Source organism: Leopardus geoffroyi, chromosome E2 (assembly GCF_018350155.1).
Source record: "Leopardus geoffroyi isolate Oge1 chromosome E2, O.geoffroyi_Oge1_pat1.0, whole genome shotgun sequence".
NCBI lineage: Eukaryota > Metazoa > Chordata > Mammalia > Carnivora > Felidae > Leopardus > Leopardus geoffroyi.
The window spans coordinates 55,382,287-55,399,568 of record NC_059335.1 but is presented as its reverse complement, the minus strand read 5'-3'; the positions used below and the strand labels follow the sequence as shown (position 1 = coordinate 55,399,568).

At 52.4% G+C, this 17,282-nt stretch overlaps 1 protein-coding gene across 2 annotated transcripts in view; it reads right to left on the bottom strand.

Moving 5' to 3' along the window:
* Nucleotides 1-17,282, bottom strand: part of PLCG2 (phospholipase C gamma 2) — a 159,188-nt gene that overhangs the window by 23,580 nt on the left and 118,326 nt on the right. For both annotated transcript variants that reach the window (XM_045439855.1, XM_045439856.1), the window contains exons 23-30: nt 16,393-16,489; nt 14,966-15,032; nt 13,712-13,869; nt 10,189-10,291; nt 8,659-8,868; nt 6,949-7,094; nt 6,247-6,361; nt 4,982-5,149 (exon numbers count right to left, since the gene is read on the bottom strand). In XM_045439855.1, the coding sequence (XP_045295811.1) occupies nt 4,982-5,149; nt 6,247-6,361; nt 6,949-7,094; nt 8,659-8,868; nt 10,189-10,291; nt 13,712-13,869; nt 14,966-15,032; nt 16,393-16,489 (1,064 nt within the window). The remainder of the gene's footprint in view (nt 1-4,981; nt 5,150-6,246; nt 6,362-6,948; nt 7,095-8,658; nt 8,869-10,188; nt 10,292-13,711; nt 13,870-14,965; nt 15,033-16,392; nt 16,490-17,282) is intronic.

Genomic DNA, 17,282 nt, shown 5'->3' with positions numbered 1-17,282 from the left:
TTGGCCATCCAGAGCAGTATTGATCCTCTGAAAGCCTTTCTCTATTTATAATTAGGACAGTCATTTAAATGTTTCTTATTATTTAGGGGATGGTTGAGGTAGAGCTGACTTTTTCCCCCATTAGGTAATGTTTAAGACAACACATCTCAAAAAAAAAAAAAAAAAAAAAGACAACACATCTTAAAGGTTGATCTGTTGGCTTGTTTTAGTAAGAACAAATACATACTAAAAATTAAACTCTCGTTCCTACCCCCCGCATAACCCCTTATTCTAGAAGGCGCACTTTTTTAAGTAGGTTTCATGCCCCATGTGGAGTCCAACGTGGGGCTTGAACTCAACCCTAAGATCAACACCTGAGCTGAGATCGAGTCAGACACTTAACCAACTGAGCCGCCCAGCTGCCCCCCGGAAGAAACCACTCTGAACGGTATCTTCCCGACATAGTCTAGGGGCTTGAGTTGCTTTAAAATCACTACTGATCATACCCTAACCTGAACAGTTCTGAACCTCACAGTTTCCATTTACGCTACGTTGGAGGTTCACAATGTGGTCCTGGTTTGCCTGGAAAGCTTTTATTTGCATTCTGCCCGATTCTCCAGCACAAGCAATGCCTACAGTGGGGCACTCCCTCTACTCTCTCTTCTTCCTTTTCCACCATTCAGGTTTTTGGCTTGTGTCATTATTATTATTTCTCTTGGAGAATGTTTAAAGGTACCATAGGATTCCTCTCTCTCTCGCTTCCCACTGTTGATGAGGTCATGCAAGCCTATACCTTCCCTCTCCTTCGTCCCCCTAATTTTATCTTCACAGGACAAGTGTCTAAATAATACAGCTGACCCCTGAACAACGTGGGTTCGAGCTGCAAGGGTCCACTTAGATGCAGGTTTTTTTCAAGATGTACAGTACTGTCAATGTATTCTTATAACTTTTTTATTTTTTTTAATGTTTGTTTTTGAGAGAGAGACAGAGTGTGACTGGGAGAGGGACCGAGAGAGAGAGAAAGATAAAGAATCTGAAGAGGCTCCAGGCTCTGAGCTGTCTGCACAGAGCCCGACGCCAGCTCGAACTCACAAGCAGTGAGATTGTGACCTGAGCCAAAGTCCGACACTTAACCAACTAAGCCACCCATGCTCCCCTCTTGTAACTTTCTTAACGGGGTCTTTTCTCTACCTTATAAAATACCAAGTATGTGTTGACTTTGTTATCAGTAAGGCTTCCAGTGAGCAATAGGCTATTAGTAGTTAGGTTTGGGGGGTCAAAGGTCATATGTGGAGTTTCGACTGCTTGACAGAACGACGTCCCCCACCCCCATGCTGTTCAACTGTATTTGTGTTGCATTTTGTAACCATAATTCTTGCACAGAGGGAGACGTGGTTACAGCAAAGCTAAAATCCTATTACAAGGGCCACTTGTACACCCATCACCTACATCCTCCCATTAACCTTTTACTCTTTTTGTTTTTATCACACTTAGCCATCCCTGCATCAGGCGCACAGGTGTCATCTTACTTGGAAATACATATACAACTGTATACGTCCCCTGAATGCGTCCGCATGTGTCTCATGGACTGGAGCTCAATACTGGTTTACAGTGTTCTTAGGATTTAAAATTTGTGCATTTCACTGTGTAAATTTTAAATGTCCAGTGCTCCCCTCCTTTTGACTGAACTTCCTTATCAGTTTTTTCACTTTTTTTAAGCTTATTTATTTTGAGAGGGAGAGGGAGCAGAGGAGAGGGAAAGAATCCCAAGCAGGTTCAGCTCGGTCAGGGTGGAGCCTGACTTGGGGCTTGAACTCGCAAACCATGAGATCATGACCTGAGGCGAAACCAAGAGTCAGACGCCTGACTTCCTCCTCTGCAGGAAGACGCCAAATGAGCCACCCACCCATCCCTCTATCAGGGTTTTTGTTGGCTTAATTTGTCCTCTCATTTTCAAAAACCTCATGGGACATATAATCCTCAAATGGCACATATTTGAACGCATCCATTTTTTATAATTGAGTGACAGTTTGAGTATAAAACTCTCAGGTGACACTTTTTCTTGCAGGATTTTGGGGACGTTGCTTTCCGTGAATAGTGAAGTGTTCTGACCTAGTCTCTCCTCCTAGGTGATGTGATTCTTTTGTTGTTGTTGTTGGTTTGCTGGTCTGTTTTTTTCCTGGTTACCCACAGAATTCCTACAGTCCAGTCTAGAGCCCCTCCAGCTTTAATGTTATGGGAATCTTATTAAATGCAGACTCTAACTGGAGGGCTGGGGTGGGGCCTGAAATAGAGCTGATCTGTGGACAATGTGGAAGAAATCTGTCTGGGTGTTGATCGACTGTTAGAACGTCCTGGACTGCTGACGGCTTCCTGGTATGGGGAAGGCTATCGGGTCGCCCCTGCACTCCAATGAGCAGGTGGTGCCATTCTGCTTAGAGTACATGTGCCTCCAGATTGGGAGAGGGCGTGCCCTACGCCCACGCCGCCCCCCCCCCCCCCCACCTTTCAATGCCCAGGTCTCATTTCCTGAGCAGCCTTCATGCATCTTGGGGTTAGGGTGGAAAGGTGTTGCCCAGTTTCACCAAGAAACAGTGTGGTTCTGTTTTGTCCTTGTCAGCTTGGGCTGTCGCCATAGATACACAGGATACCGGAGACATGATCTGAGGCAGGCTCAGAATTTTGGCTTATTAGGAGTAGGGGAGGCCTGCAGAGGAGGAAGGAAGTCACTCCTGGGTCTGCATCCCAGTTCTGGTCCTACAGGTGTGTGACCTTGAGCAAGTCAGTGAACAGCTCCGGGCCCTAAAGTGCTCATGCTTAAGAAGCAGAGATGATAAAACCTCTTTCACGGGACTGCTGCAAGGATTAGAGAGTTTAAGGCACAAAACACAATAAACGCTGTTTTTCTTCCTTCCTGTGCTCCATCTGGCTCAAAAGCTTAAGTGCATCCCTAATGACAACGGGCAGAGTCTATTTCTGAGTTCAGAAAGCCCCCGATGCCTTATGCACAAAGGGATTGTTCACTTCATGCCTCCCTGGGAGTGCCAGAGGTCACTGGACGCCACATGGGAGCAGGGGAAGGCTCCCTTCTTTCCTCATCCCTGACATACTGCTCTTTGTGTTTTAAACCTCCAGGCTGGGACGACTGGGTGGCTCAGTTGGTTAAGCGTCCGACTTCGGCTCAGGTCTTGATCTCACGGTCCGTGAGTTCGAGCCCCGCGTCGGGCTCTGTGCTGACAGCTCAGAGCCTGGAACCTGTTTCAGATTCTGTGTCTCCCTCTCTCTCTGACCCTCCCCCGTTCATGCTCTGTCTCTGTCTCAAAAATAAATAAACATTAAAAAAAAAAAATTTAAACCTCCAGGCTAAGTCATAGAATTTTCTAGATTAATTGATACTATTTACTGGCTGGGAAGGTTCACTAACTCTGACCTCTCTCCATGACATCACACCCCTGTCTGTGCAGGATGGGTCCAGGGGGAGGTGGGTTAGGAACAAGCAAACGGTTACTGTAAAAAGAAGTCCATCCTAACCCTTACGTAAAAGGGCACGTGACAGCCGGGTTTAAAGGAGTTTACAGTGTGGGCTCGCTAAGCAAGAGGGGCTGTCGAATATCAGATGCTAGGGACTTAGAGGAAACTATGAAGACGTGGTTTCTAAGTTGGGATTTGATCTACTCCTTTGCTTAGGAATTTGTTTCCTGGGTGATAAGATAGGCAGCCACGCTCAGTCCTTTCCAAGTGCCACCTGAGGAGCTGCCTGAATGTGCAACTTCGGGGCCCCACCCCAGGGGAGTCGGAGCACCCCGGGATGGGCCCAGGAACCTGCATTTTCCAACCATATGCCCAGCTGAGCAAGGGCACCACGCCGGAAATGATCCGATTTATGATGCTAAGAAAGGTAGAAACTGAGGGAATATCTGATATGTTTCAAGTTTGGAAACCTTGAAACCTTGGGATCCTTGGGGAACCGTGACCTCATGAAGACTCCAGAAGGATCTAGGGTCTTCTGTCTCATGCCTCAGAAATACCGAGGAAGTGGGAAAAGGGAATTCCACATGGAACGAGGGACTGTTTGTCAAACATTACATATCAAGTCCAGCAGGAGAGGAGAGAAACTGTCTACAAGAATAGCCACCTTTACAGAGCAGCATGAAACTCTGAACCCCCTCCCCGGGGGTGGGGGGGGGCGGCTATATTGCTGCTTTGGCGGGGAGCGGTAATGGGACTCCATTTCCTAGTTCTGAAGAGCTGGTCACATGTCCCAGCTTGGCGTGGTCACAGGCAGACCCAATAAGACCCTTCAAGCAGCACGAAGGAGTTTGGCTCAGCATAGAAGAAAGTGGAAGAAGTCTGTCTCCTGGGGACTCTCTAGGCCTCAGGAAGAGGCAGAGCTGAGATCGGAGCTCACAGCTGCTCAGGGCCTTTTTCTTCCCCCCAGAGTGCAGTGCGAGCCTGGGGGAGGGCCGGAGCTGCCCTCACCCTAAGCCCCTAGCCTTTCAGAATGAAATCAAACTACACTACCAGATGGGCAATTCCCTAATAATCCAACTTTGCACAAAGGCCTGACAGTGAAGGGGCCCAGCCTCCCCACCTTCCCTGGTCTCTGTGCCAAACGGAGGCTGTCCCCATGGTAACAGCCGCATGCTCAGCGGTCCGAGCCACCCAATCAGTTTTGCAACAATTTAATACAAACCAGGAGGTGTGCTTTTTGGTTCTTCCTAAAGCCAGCAGCACAGACCAAAAATGATGCCAGCCCAAACTGACCATCTCAACTAAAACATCTTCAGGGCGCCTGGGTGGCTCAGTCGGTTGAGCATCTGACTTCAGCTCAGGACATGATCTCACGGTTCATGGGTTCGAGCCCCGCATCGGGCTCTGTGTTCACAGCTCAGAGCCTGGAGCCTGCTTCGGATGCTGTGTCTCCCTCTCTCTCTGCCCCTCCCCGGCTCTCGCTCGCTCTCTCTCAAACAATAAAAAAAAAATTTTTTTTTAAACGTCTTACCTGATTTGATTCCTTTGATGGGGTAAGTGGCATGAGCGAGAAAGTTGGGATCACTGAACATATCTTCCTCGTAGACCACAAAGCGCAGAAATGCGAGGTTTGGGTCATAAATTTCAAAGGTCACCTTCTCCTGTGTTGGAGCCCAAACGGGGCTTAGGCCATTGTCATCTGGAAGGAGATCAAGGCTCAGCTGAGGCCCCATTCAACCTGCCCCCTCCTGGTAAAACTGCCTATCTGTCAGCTCTGAATCTCCTTAGCACCCTGTAAACACATATTTATGCCAAGATCTAAGAAATACTTTCTTCCCGGAAGCAGTTCTGGTAAAGCTGCTCTCATAGGTCTGGTACTTGGAGAGCAGAGAGAAGAGACCACACCCCCTTGCTACAGCAACCATCTCAGCTCCCCCGGGTATGGAAGGGGCAGGACAGCAGGAACAGGTGCGTGTGGAAGAGATGACAGAGGGAAGAGCCACACTCCGCATCTGGTGAGGGAGGGGGGTCTGGAGTCGTGTGAACCAGCCTCCTGGCTGTCACCCCCTGAGAGATGCCAATGTCACGGGTACACAGGTGAGTTCATCAGGCTGTCTTTTACCAGGGCCAGTGAGCCCAGGCCTTAGAAAATTGACAGTTCCTGGCTTCCACTGGAAGAGCAAGCAAGCATTTCTCTGGGCCTCCCTTCCCTCTGAAGGATAAAATCACCCATGTTAGGCTGCAGCCTCTGGGTTAGCCACACCCTCTGTGTCTCTGTCCCTTAGCCTTGGACACAACCTGACTGTGTAGATAAAGTGGGCAGGGAGGGGGGGTATTGCCCGAAGGGGAGCACCCCGGCATCATTGCATAGGGGGCTGGCCCAGGACTCCCAACACAAAGAAACACGGCACTGGGTACCAGCCCACCTAGTTAATCACGGTGCCCTGTGTTTCCCCACCTCCCCGAGTGAACTGTAGCGGGCACAGGGGATGAAAGAGAAGATGTGGGGGCGCCTGGGTGGCGCAGTCGGTTAAGCGTCCGACTTCAGCCAGGTCACGATCTCGCGGTCCCTGAGTTCGAGCCCCGCGTCGGGCTCTGGGCTGATGGCTCAGAGCCTGGAGCCTGTTTCCGATTCTGTGTCTCCCTCTCTCTCTGCCCCTCCCCCGTTCATGCTCTGTCTCTCTCTGTCCCAAAAATAAAATAAACGTTGAAAAAAAATTTTTTTTTAAAAAAATTAAAAAAATTATAAAAAAAGAAAGAGAAGATGTGGATAATAGGACACGTGATGCAACTTACTCACAACTGTGGTCTTAAACTTGTTGTTGTCATATTCAGCCCCGCAGATTTCCACCTCCACAAAGGGACATGCGATGCTTCGGCCAAGTTTGGGGAGATGGCGAGCCCCGAGAACCTAGGGCACCAAAGGTAAAAGCTGCAGTTCTCCCCGATCCATCCTGGGAAGCATGGACAAGTTTTATATGGGTGGCATCGCACGGGGCTCAGTCTGGGTTCTACAGTCAGACCAGATGAGGTCCAAGCCAGCCGCAGTTTCTTCACTGAAGCCCTAAAGAGCCTCTGCAGTTGTCGGGGAAATGGGGCTGGAGAAATGGAGTGTTAAGGAGAAGCCAGGAGCGGAGCCCCCAGGCCATCATTCTCATGAACCTCCTGAGCACAGAAACGCATCGTCCCTGTGCCCAGGGAGAACCTACAGAGACATCCCAGGAAAGGAGAGGGGAGAAAGTGGTACTCTTTTTAAAAAAAAAAAAAAAAAAAAAGACTTTTTCATTACATATGCTTCATTTTTTTCTTCCTTATGAGACCACCTGCTGAGCCCAGTAAGAGATGGACCTCCTACCTCACCCCCAGGAGACCTGGGGTGGTGACCAAGTCCCCTCCCTACAACCCGTGGGTGTGCCGTAATTTAGATCCTGAAACAGTGACTGGGTGTTGGTGGTTTACACAAGATGACAGATGTCACTGGGCAGAGGTCTGAGTTACCTTGACTGTCAGAGTCATCAGAATCTTCCGCTGGGATTCGGGCGGCATGGGGTCGTACTTCTCCGTCCTCATGCTCTCGGGCTGCAGGACGTAGCCTGTCCGCCCGTTGAGTGAGAACAAGGCTTGATTCATCTGCATGTACTTGTCTGGGAAAGCAAGGGAAGGGCAGCTGTGAGTGAGGCAGGACGAGGCCGCCTCTTGGGCCCGAGGCGCTGGGTGGGGCGTCATTTTAGCTGTCTCCAAAAATAATTTCAGGCAGTGGTTAAAATATGCGTTTCAAAAAAAGTCCCAACTGGTGAACACCATCTTAAGTATGACAATAAAACCTACTCAACGCTGAAGATTTCTTAGAAAAGAATTGGGGTTAATTTTAAAATTTCACTTAAGGGGCGCCTGGGTGGCTCAGTCGGTTAAGCATCCAACTTCGGCTCAGGTCATGATCTCACGGTCCATGAGTTCAAGCCCCGCGTCGGGCTCTGTGCTGACTGCTCAGAGCCTGGAGCCTGTTTCAGATTCTGTGTCTCCCTCTCTCTCTCTGACCTTCCCCCATTCATGCTCTGTCTCTGTCTCAAAAATAAATAAACGTTAAAAAATATATATATTAAAAAAAATGAAAAAAAAATAAAATTTCACTTAAGACCTGTTGCAGAAAGAGAAATCGTTCTAACTCAAATGACAGGGGAAGATCCACACATGAAAGCGATCTGATAATGCGTACTATAAATACCTACGCCCTGTTCGAGAAACAGGGACAGTTCGCAAAAAGAAAACGCTTCATAAAAACATGGTTCATGTTATGCCTAAGGGAAGCCCTAAGCACAACGTGACCATCGTACTGGCGAAGATTGAAAAGTTGGATAAAACTGGGCTGAAGTTTCACTGAAAAGGTGTATTCAAACGTTTTCTCAATTTGCAATCCCACCCAGTCCCTCTGGAGGGCGGCCTGGTGAGGTGTCTGAGCTCAGGCGTTGCTGGACTTGGGTGTTCACTGGGTTTCCTCAGGAAAGGTTGGTCCACATGCCAATGCTGTAGGACCTAGCCTGTACTTCTGAGAATTCCGTGCCACCGAAGGGCTCCGCCATCTGGGAAGTGGTGCTCACGGAAGGTTACAGAAGTCAAGGCTGTCTGTAATAGCAAACGAGGGAGAGGACCTCAGTGTGCCTCCGTGGGGGCACCAGTTGAGTAGATGAGGGATCCATTCAATGGAACCCCCCTACGCAGGCATAAAAGCAACATAAAGGAGACTCCTGGTGAATAGCTCTGTCAATAAAAGAGCACAGCACTGTGATTTCTGCTACCATTTGTGGGAAAAAGTTTAGCATGTGGGTTTCTCTCAGCAGGGAGTATCTCTGTAAGAGTCTGAGCATGAAATGCTCAACGAAGGATGGGCCAGAGAAGAGTTCACTAAAGACAGCCACAGAGTACCTGCATGCAGCTGTGCCTGAAGCTGTCTCAACGCCTGGACCTTTTCATTACATGAGCTCAAGTATTTCCTTTCTCACTTAAGCCTCCCTGCTCAGCATCTGTCTCTGCAACGGCAAGTGGCCACTGCCCCTGTCATGGCTCCATTCAGCTGATGGGCCTCACGCTAGCGTGCTGGTTGAACCTTGACAGTTCCTGGGACCAGTCGTGCCTTCTAGGATAGCATGTCACCACTGGTGGCCCCAGCGGACCGAGCCTGGAATGATGCGACCATCCCTGCTCCTTTACCTGGAGTCTGGAAATTGAGTGCCACCATCTGGGAGCCACACAGCCAGAGGCGAAAGGGGTCGTAGTTGGAGGAGTCCACCCTCTGTCCCTTCGGGTAAACACGGGTCAGGCCCTTGTGATTGTATTTGAGGAGGTCGACGGGTTTCTGTCTGACGACACTGTCAGCCTTCGTCTCCACGAAGGAGCGGATTTCTCGGAAGTCGGGGTTTTCTGCGCACAGAGAGGGAGCCCCCGTTTATTCTGTGCCTCGTGCATTTTCTTAACGTTTGATACAACGGCTGGATACACAGGATGTAAACCCAAACCAGGAACCTCAAGGCCCAGACAGTCAAGTGGTTGTGATGCCATTTCCATAACCAGTACTGCTATGGGTCCCAGCGTTCCCCCCTGCCTTCTAGTCTCGATTGGTGTAACTGACTTCTCATTTAAAACCACCAGCAGCCTTGTACAAGAAAACACAAAGGTGGTATGGTTACAGAAAGGGGGGCAGTAGGGAGTGGCCGCAGTGATCAACGGTAGGACCACATCTGAGGATGTGGTTTCCTCAGCCAAGAGGTCGTGGACCCAAGACGAGTGAACCAGGCACCGTGGAGGAGGGAGAGTCAGCTGCCTACAGGCAGGGAGGTGCTAGGAGGGGGTGCCCGGAAGGGGAGAAGGAACAGGACAGAAATGTGCAACTACGGTGGTGGCCAGCCCATCAACACGCGGAGTCTGGCCAGGTCTGGTTCTGAGCTCCGCGACCCTTCCCTGCAGGTGGAGGTGCCCAGGGACCCTCCTGGGGAGCAAGTTCTTGGACCAGTTAACTGGGGTTAGTGCTGTTCCTCTGGTCCTCGGTCCTGGACTCAAGATTCTTGAGATCAAAGAAAGGGGGAAGATAAAATGAACGGGATTTTACTAGGTCAGAGAGCTTGCTCCCTTAGCCACCATCTAAGAAGATTGATACCTGAATCCTTCTGTGGCCAGCTGAATGGCCCCCAAAGGCATCCAGGTCCTTATCCCTGGGGCCTGTGACTTTGTAATTTATCTGGCAAAGGGACTTTGTGGGTGTGATTCAATTACAGAGCTTGAAAGTGGAGGATCATCTGGGCCCTCAATATAGGGTCCATATAATAGGGAGATTGGGGGAGGTTTGGCCACAAGCCCAGGAAAGCTAGCAGCCACCACAAGAGGCAAGTCCCGGATTCTCCCCTTGAACCTCTGGATGAACAGGGCCCTGCTGGCACCTGGACTTCAGCCCAGTTGACACTGATGTTGGACCTCTGACCTCCAGGACTGTGAGTTAACAAACAGGTATTGCTTTTAACCACCAGGTCTGTCCTAACTTGTTAGACCAACAGTGGGAGACGAATCCACCCTCAGAGAGGGTTTTCCTCCTGAAGGTACCCGAAGGGCCTATTTTGGCTGCATGCTCTGAGAGCACGTGAGAAGGAGCAACGAACCTCTCTCACTTTGTCTTCTGACAGCACCTGACTTAAAAAGGAAACCAGGGGGTTCAGCCAAGGGAGGAGGCAGGGTCAGAGGAGACGGTACCTAAATTGTCCTTGGTCTTGCTGGTCGGCTTGCAGTAGACTACCAGGTCCGAGAGCTCGATGGCGATGGACTGGTTCTTCTCCCAGTACTTCATGTTGTTCTCCTGTCGGAGCCAGCCCCTGGCGTCAGCCCGGAAGCTTCCCCACTGCCCTCGCCCCCCTTGTCCTCCCGGGCGCCCCTCCACACTCAGATCTTTAGTACAATTGGATGCTTTCCTTTGCCCTGCCCTCCAACATTCCCAAGCTGTTTCCACCCAGGATTGGGGTCCAGCTCAGTCTCTGGGCACAGGACGGGGTAGAAGGGGGACTCCCTTTTGTCGGCACTCTCCTCCACCCTCTGCTCTCAGGCTCCTGCCCCATCCATTCCCCTAAAGCCACCCCAGCAAAGCTCTCCAAGCCCGTGTTCTCGTGGGCGCAGCACATCCTGGTTAGAACTTGCTGTCCTCACACCCTTGTCCCTGCAACGTGCCCCTCCCCGTGCCATTGTCCCCCTGGAGGCCGCACTGTCCAATCCGTCTCCACGTGCACAAGGATGAGTGCCTGCCTCCCCCCACACCAGCCAACTCTCTCCCGTCTCACCAAATTCTGACCCTTTCTTGCACTGACAAAGGGGAGCCTTGAGAGAAAATTACATGCAGGCGAAAACTGGGGCCACTCAGCTTCGGGCATCACACGCTAAGGGCAGGAGGGCAGTTGCTGAGGGTAACCTCCATCTGCCCCAAGAGGGGGAGTGGTGTCCATTTTGCAAAGAAACCGAAGTATACAGAGGTTGAGTGGCCTCCACAGCGGGGCGGTGACAACACCAGACAGACAAGACCATCAGCCCAGAGCCCGACGCGGGGCTCGAACTCACAGACCGCGAGATCATGACCTGAGTTGAAGTCGGACACTTAACCGACTGAGCCACCCAGGCGCCCCCTCCATCATCTTTTTTAAAGGGCCCCAAAGTTCACCTCCCCAGTCCCTCTGAACCACAGCACGGACCTCCTGCTCCTCATCCTGCGCCTCCCCCCATCCTTCCTCTGCCACTCCATGAGATCCCTCCTTCCACACTCCACCTCAAGCATGCCCGCTCCGGGAAGTCTTCCTGGATAACTCCAGCCAGGATGAGGACAGGGATGGTGCCACTCACCAGCAGTGCCCACCCCTGTCCCCACAGACACATGTGTGGGTAGCAAGTATTCAGGTGACCGGGGGTGACGTGGTGAGAGAGGCTGAAAAGCACCTGGTGTAACAGCAGGAACTGGAACCAGACACTGGTTCAAAAGTTGGCCCTCCGTTGACTTGCCGTGGCCACTGAGCACATTGTATAATCTCTCTGTGCCTCAGTGTCCACAACGATAAAAGGAGGCTAACCAGAGGAGTCCCCTTCTAGAGTACTGACATTTAAGCAAAGAACCCGCTGCACCCCACCAGGGGTGTGGGAGACAACCAATGGGGCCAGAGTGCCCCCCAACACCGCCTCCCCTGTGACCACAGAATCGCATCGGACAAGGGTGGGTGAGGCATGCCACGCCCGTCTCGAATTACAGAAACTGCCTCACGAAGCACAGAGCGATGACATGCCATGGGTGTCACTTTTTCCCAACCTCAGCAGAAAACAATGTCCATTCAAGACGAAAGACCCATTGCTGCATCAAAATTGTGTAACAATTACTCTCCAGACCTGTAGGCTGCACCCACTGGGCTCTCCCAGAACCGGAAGGCACAGCTTCCCTAGTCAGGCTTTGGAAACTCACTAAGCAGACAGATCTTAGTGCCTGGTCTCTTGCCCTCCACCGTGAAATCGTGAAATCGCAGAGCCTGGAGCAGGGTGTCAGGGACAGACATGACAGTAGGGCTGCGGCAAGGAGCCCCCGGCAGTGAGGCGAGCATTCATCGCGTTGGTTTCCCCAGCGCCTGGGCGGCTGGGGAGAAGGGAAGGATGCAGTGGTTTCTGCTGACTGCTGTTTTCTTAACCTTCCCACATAATAATGAGAATTAGCAAACGTAAAAACCAATTAAGGAGGAACGTAGATCAAAGGCAGAGAACAGGAGCCTTGAAGAGCCAGGCTTGATTTCAGAAACCTTCATGTGAGGACAGAGAGCCTTCGAGTAACTCTGCATTTTTCTCCACTAAAAGCAGCAGAGAGTGCCAGGATGTACCCCACACTCCATCCGTGCCGTAGGTGGCTCGGGGGCCTGAGGTCTGCAGGGCACAGCTGCTCACTGCTCTCCCGCTACTGTTTTCTCCACTCCTGCCCAGGCTGGGGGTGGGGAGGGACCCAAATACTAGAAGATGCTCGGGACGCCAGCATCACATACTAACGGTGCCATACGATCACGATGACCACCATTTACCCAGGATGGGGGACAGCTGTACAAGATCGGAAGAACTCATCTTCCAAATGAACCCCAGGATCATGATGCCCCCCTGTGCCACATGAGAGGCACCAGAGGGCAGAAGGGATGCCCCCCAGCAACAACAGCAGGAGCAGCCGTGTTGGCCACAAGCTCGGGGCTCATCCCAAGTGCCTGGGGATGCAGTGACAAGCCTCTAGTCCCTGACTAGACTCGAGCACAAGGAAAGACCGAGCCACTAGGGGGGTGATGCTCCCAGTACATGGGAGAGGGAGACTCATCAACTGTAACCAGGTGTCACAGGGGACCCACAGAGTCCTGGCAAAGCTTAGAAATCGGTCCTTTGGGTCGGTATCTGCCTTAGAAACAACTGGGCACGTGGGAAACCCTACAATTTCTTCCCAGGTCTGTGGCCACAAGAAAGGATGGATGGTACTTGCTCCAAGACACAGCAAGTGTCCCGTGTCTTCGTGGTAGGACAGAGTGATGCTGAAGGACTGTTCCCTGAGGTCTGCCATGTGTCAACCTTGGGACCCACTGCTCTTCATGCATCATCTCATTTCATCCCTCCCTCATCTTGTGACTTAGGGACTGGGCTCATCTGACAGATGAGAAAACTAAGGCCTAGAGAAATGTGGGTCCAGCCCTGCCTAATTCTCAATCTCCTGTTCTCACTCAGAACATCGCCCTTCTGAAAACACCTCCAGCCTAACAAGAGGGCTCCAGTTATGATAAACGCTGAAAGGTCCACTTCCATCTGGAGCCCAGGTTCCTCCACAAGAAAACAAACTTGCAGAGGGACAGAAGGGGGTCGTGTTGAGCACAAGGGGCCACTATGGGTCCAGGGGCCTGAGCTCAGGAAATGCCTCCTATGGGGGAGGATCCAGGCTGTGCCGAACGATATTGACAAACAAGAGAACATTCAAAATGAGGAACACCGTACCTTCTCGTTCACATAAGGCCAGCCAGGCCCCAAATAAGAGTTACGACTCCACACACGCCCAGCCTGCTGAGGGTTCGAACTAGACCCAGCTTTCCCGGAGACCACCAATGGCCCTTTCCCCTCCATGATGGTGGGCACTCCTATGGGCCAACCCCCCCCCCCCCCCCCGCCGCAAGTCTTCCTCAAAGGGAAGACCCGACCCCGCCTCCGCAGAGGGAGCCCAGATGAGCCAAGCACCTACCTTGGTGTCCATCTTCCACGTGATCTCCCGGATGCTCTGAAACCACTCAAAGAGCTCCTCGACCCTGTCTGTGGCAAACTCCACTGGAGGGTCGCCTTGCTTCTTGGGCTCCAGGATGAACACGAACGCCTTCTGGTTTTTCCCCTGTGGGGCTTTCACTTTGGGAGAGAAGAACGAAGTCTTGAGCAGCCTCCCGGAAGGCCAGACGGCACGCGGCCCAAGCCGCCTCTCTCACGAACCCAGCCAAAGTGCCACTGCCCCAGCCGTGGTCAGCGTGGACCGGGGCATCTGCCTTAGGGCGGGCGGGGTCTGGCCTCTTTACCTACATCACGGCCTGGGATACACAGCGGGCCGAGCGGCGTTCTCCCAGGAGTTCTGTCTGCACCCTAAGCCCCCGTACCTTCGAATGTGACCTGACTGGAAATAAAGGATCTTTGCAGATGTACTTAAGGATCCTGAGAGGAAATCACTCTGGAGTTAGGATTTCTAAATACAACAACTAACGTCCTTACCAGAGGAAGGAGAGGGAAATTTGAGACACAGACACAGGAAAGACGGCCCCTGAAGACAGAAGCAGACATTGGAATGGTGCAGCCACAAGCCAAGGGGCGCCAAAGATCTCCAGGAGCCACCAGAAGCTAGGAGATAGGCATGCGATAGACGCTGTCTGCAGAGAAAGTATTTTCTAGAAAGAAAATTAAGGCCATGAGAGGAGAAATTATCTGCTCAGTAACCTCACTGGCTGAGATGGCTGAGGTCTTCTGTGCCAGGTAAACATCCGAAAGCACATTACACGTGCCATCTCTTAATCCTCATCCCACCCTTTTGGGGTATCACTCTTCTATGTATGTGGCAGGAGAGGACACAGAGGCATTGGTGGGGAGGTAATGCGTGGAGGGGCACAGAGCTGGTAACGGCAGAGCTGAGGCCCAAAGCAGACCCAGCTCCAAGCTCCCTCTGGATAACCCCGGGGCCATCCCCCTGTGCTCTGCAAACGTAAGGCAGATGGCCTAACGGCAGTGTGGGTGAGGGCCCTGCCCCGCCTCATCTCTTAGCTGGCCGCAGGACCTCAGCCGGGTCCCACGGTCGGTGACGGGCGTGGGCTCCTCCTCTGGGAGCAGGAACACCGACTCCGTGTCCTGTGCCCAGCTAATGGCTGGATGGACCTCAGCCGCCTCCCCGCCTGGGGCGCTTCCGAGGCGGGGCCGTGGGGAATTGGGTGGCGATCCACGCTGAGACCGTGCGTGCACGTACCGACGTTGTAGGTGTTGAGATCCAGTATTCCTCTGCAAAGAGACCCTAAGGGATTGTCTTCAATAATCTGTGAGGAAACAAGACATAACTCAAGTTAGTCTTAACGGGAATAATAAAAAGACAACCAGTTTCCAAAGCGCACCGTTTAGCAGAGACACCGCCTGCAGAACTGTTTAAAATGCATTCTCATTACAGGATCCACCCGTGGGGAGAGTGCTAAATAATGAAGCATGCTGCTGACGGGGACCCAGCCGTGAGCGGGTGCCAGCAGGTCTGCCAGTTCATTTCCCAATCTGTAAAAACAAGCTGTCTGAATTCCGGAACGGGTCTGGAAGCATCGCGCTGGGTCTGGTTCCAAGACAACATCCTAGACGTGCATTCAGACATGGCTGTGAAAGGGGACCGTCCAGCCTCCCGGAGCCCAGCTCGAGAGCCTTCTGTGGCTTCTCAGGTCCTCGGGGAGCAATGGCCACACTCTGAGATCTGCCTGAAGGGCCGTCCAGGCCCCGGCCAGCCTTCCAGCTCCCCCTCCCACCACACGTTCGCTGCATCCCAGCGTCCACGTGCGACAGAGAACGTCTGGGTCTCAGGACAGCTAGCAGACCTGCGTCTGCCCCCTGCTTGTAAGGCCCGCCCCCACCCCACCAGGCCAAGGCCGACTGGGGGTAAGGGCCACATGGGACAGACGCGGTGAGGGGTCACGTCCCTGCCACAGGCCCGGCGTGCCGGACACAGCCACGTTCCCACCACCACGCCTTCCGTGAGGCTGTGCCTCCCACCTGGTTTCCCTTCTGCCGGTCCTGCTACTGGTCTCCAACTGGACTTCTGAGACTCGAACGCACATTACTGTGTGCAGCCCTCCCAGATTGCCCCAACTCCCTGAGGAAGTTCCTTGGGCTTGGAAAGGCCTTAAGGTGCTCATTACAAGTCCGTCCTCGGCCCAGTGTCGTCACCTAAAAGCGGATGTTCTTTAGGCCTTCGGGGCAAGAGGAGGCTGCGGGACAGACACCAGGTTGGCAGTGTCACCACGAGGGCCTCAATTCACTGCCACTCAGGCCCACCTGCTTACTCACACCAAGCACGTCCCCAATGTCTGGCAGCCAAACTAAATGTGTTGCATTTGCAAGCTGCTTTAAGCAAAGGACAAATTCCCCGTTTGGCCATTTTCGCTCCGGAGGGACCTGTCCTGCATATGCAAAGCCTTCCAGCCCGGCACAACCTGATTAAAACATGACAGGCTTGTCACAGTGACTTTCACCCCCAACAACTCAGGGGACAGTCCCGACTTCCCTGTCACCCCGTCGTCCCTGTTCCGGTGCTCCACAGGGACCACACAGCAGCATGTGTGACGGGAACCCACGGAGACAGCTCCCCGATTGCTGAGAAGCCGGGTCCGCAGGGGTCCCTGTGTGACAGTCCAGACTCACCTGCTTTTCCAGTTCTTCCACATCGACCGATGAAATGTCCTCGACGTAGTTGGATGGGAAGTATTGCTGAATCCTGGTCCCATAGTCTCCTTTCCACCTGGAGAAAAACAGAGGGCATCAGAGGGCCTTCGTGGGGCAGAGTTAACAATCCATCACTGTTGGTCAGATCCCAGCTGTCGGCTGGGGCGAGGCAGCAGGTGGCCAAGTGACCAGAGGCCGTGGTCATTATCTGTGACAACAGAGCATTTCCAAGGGGTCATCGGCTTTTTTTAAATCAGCAGTGAGTGAGCCCAGGGTCAGCGCCCTCCCTACAATAGAATTCTAACGTTTGGTCAAAGACACCAGAAGCTTCAGTGCTTTACGTGGACGTCAGAGGCCATTTGGGACAAAAGCTCAAGTCTAGAGCATTCCCAACCCCACTTCAGGGAGGGCTGTGAACTTAGGGATAAGGACGGGGTAAGGAAGGTTCTGGAGCCCTACAGGCTGGCATCACATTCCGGCTCCACCGCCAACTACATAGGCGCTCTGTGCCCCAGACTCTCCATCTGTAAAATGGGGATAATCCAAGGGCCTCCCTGAGAGCATTTTTTGTTTGTTTATTTTTGAGAGACAGAGAGAGAGAACACGAGCAGGGGAGGGGCAGAGAGGGAGGGAGACACAGAATCCGAAGCAGGCTCCAGGCTCTGAGCTGTCAGCACAGAGCCCGACGCGGGGCTCGAACTCACGGACAGCGAGATCATGACCTGAGCCGAAGTCGGGCACTCAACCAACTGAGCCACACAGGCGCCCCTCATATATGTTTTTTAAAACTTTATTTATTTTTGAGAGAGAGAGGGGAGGGGGAGACACAGAACCCGAAGCAGCTCCAGGCTCCGAGCTGTCAGCACAGA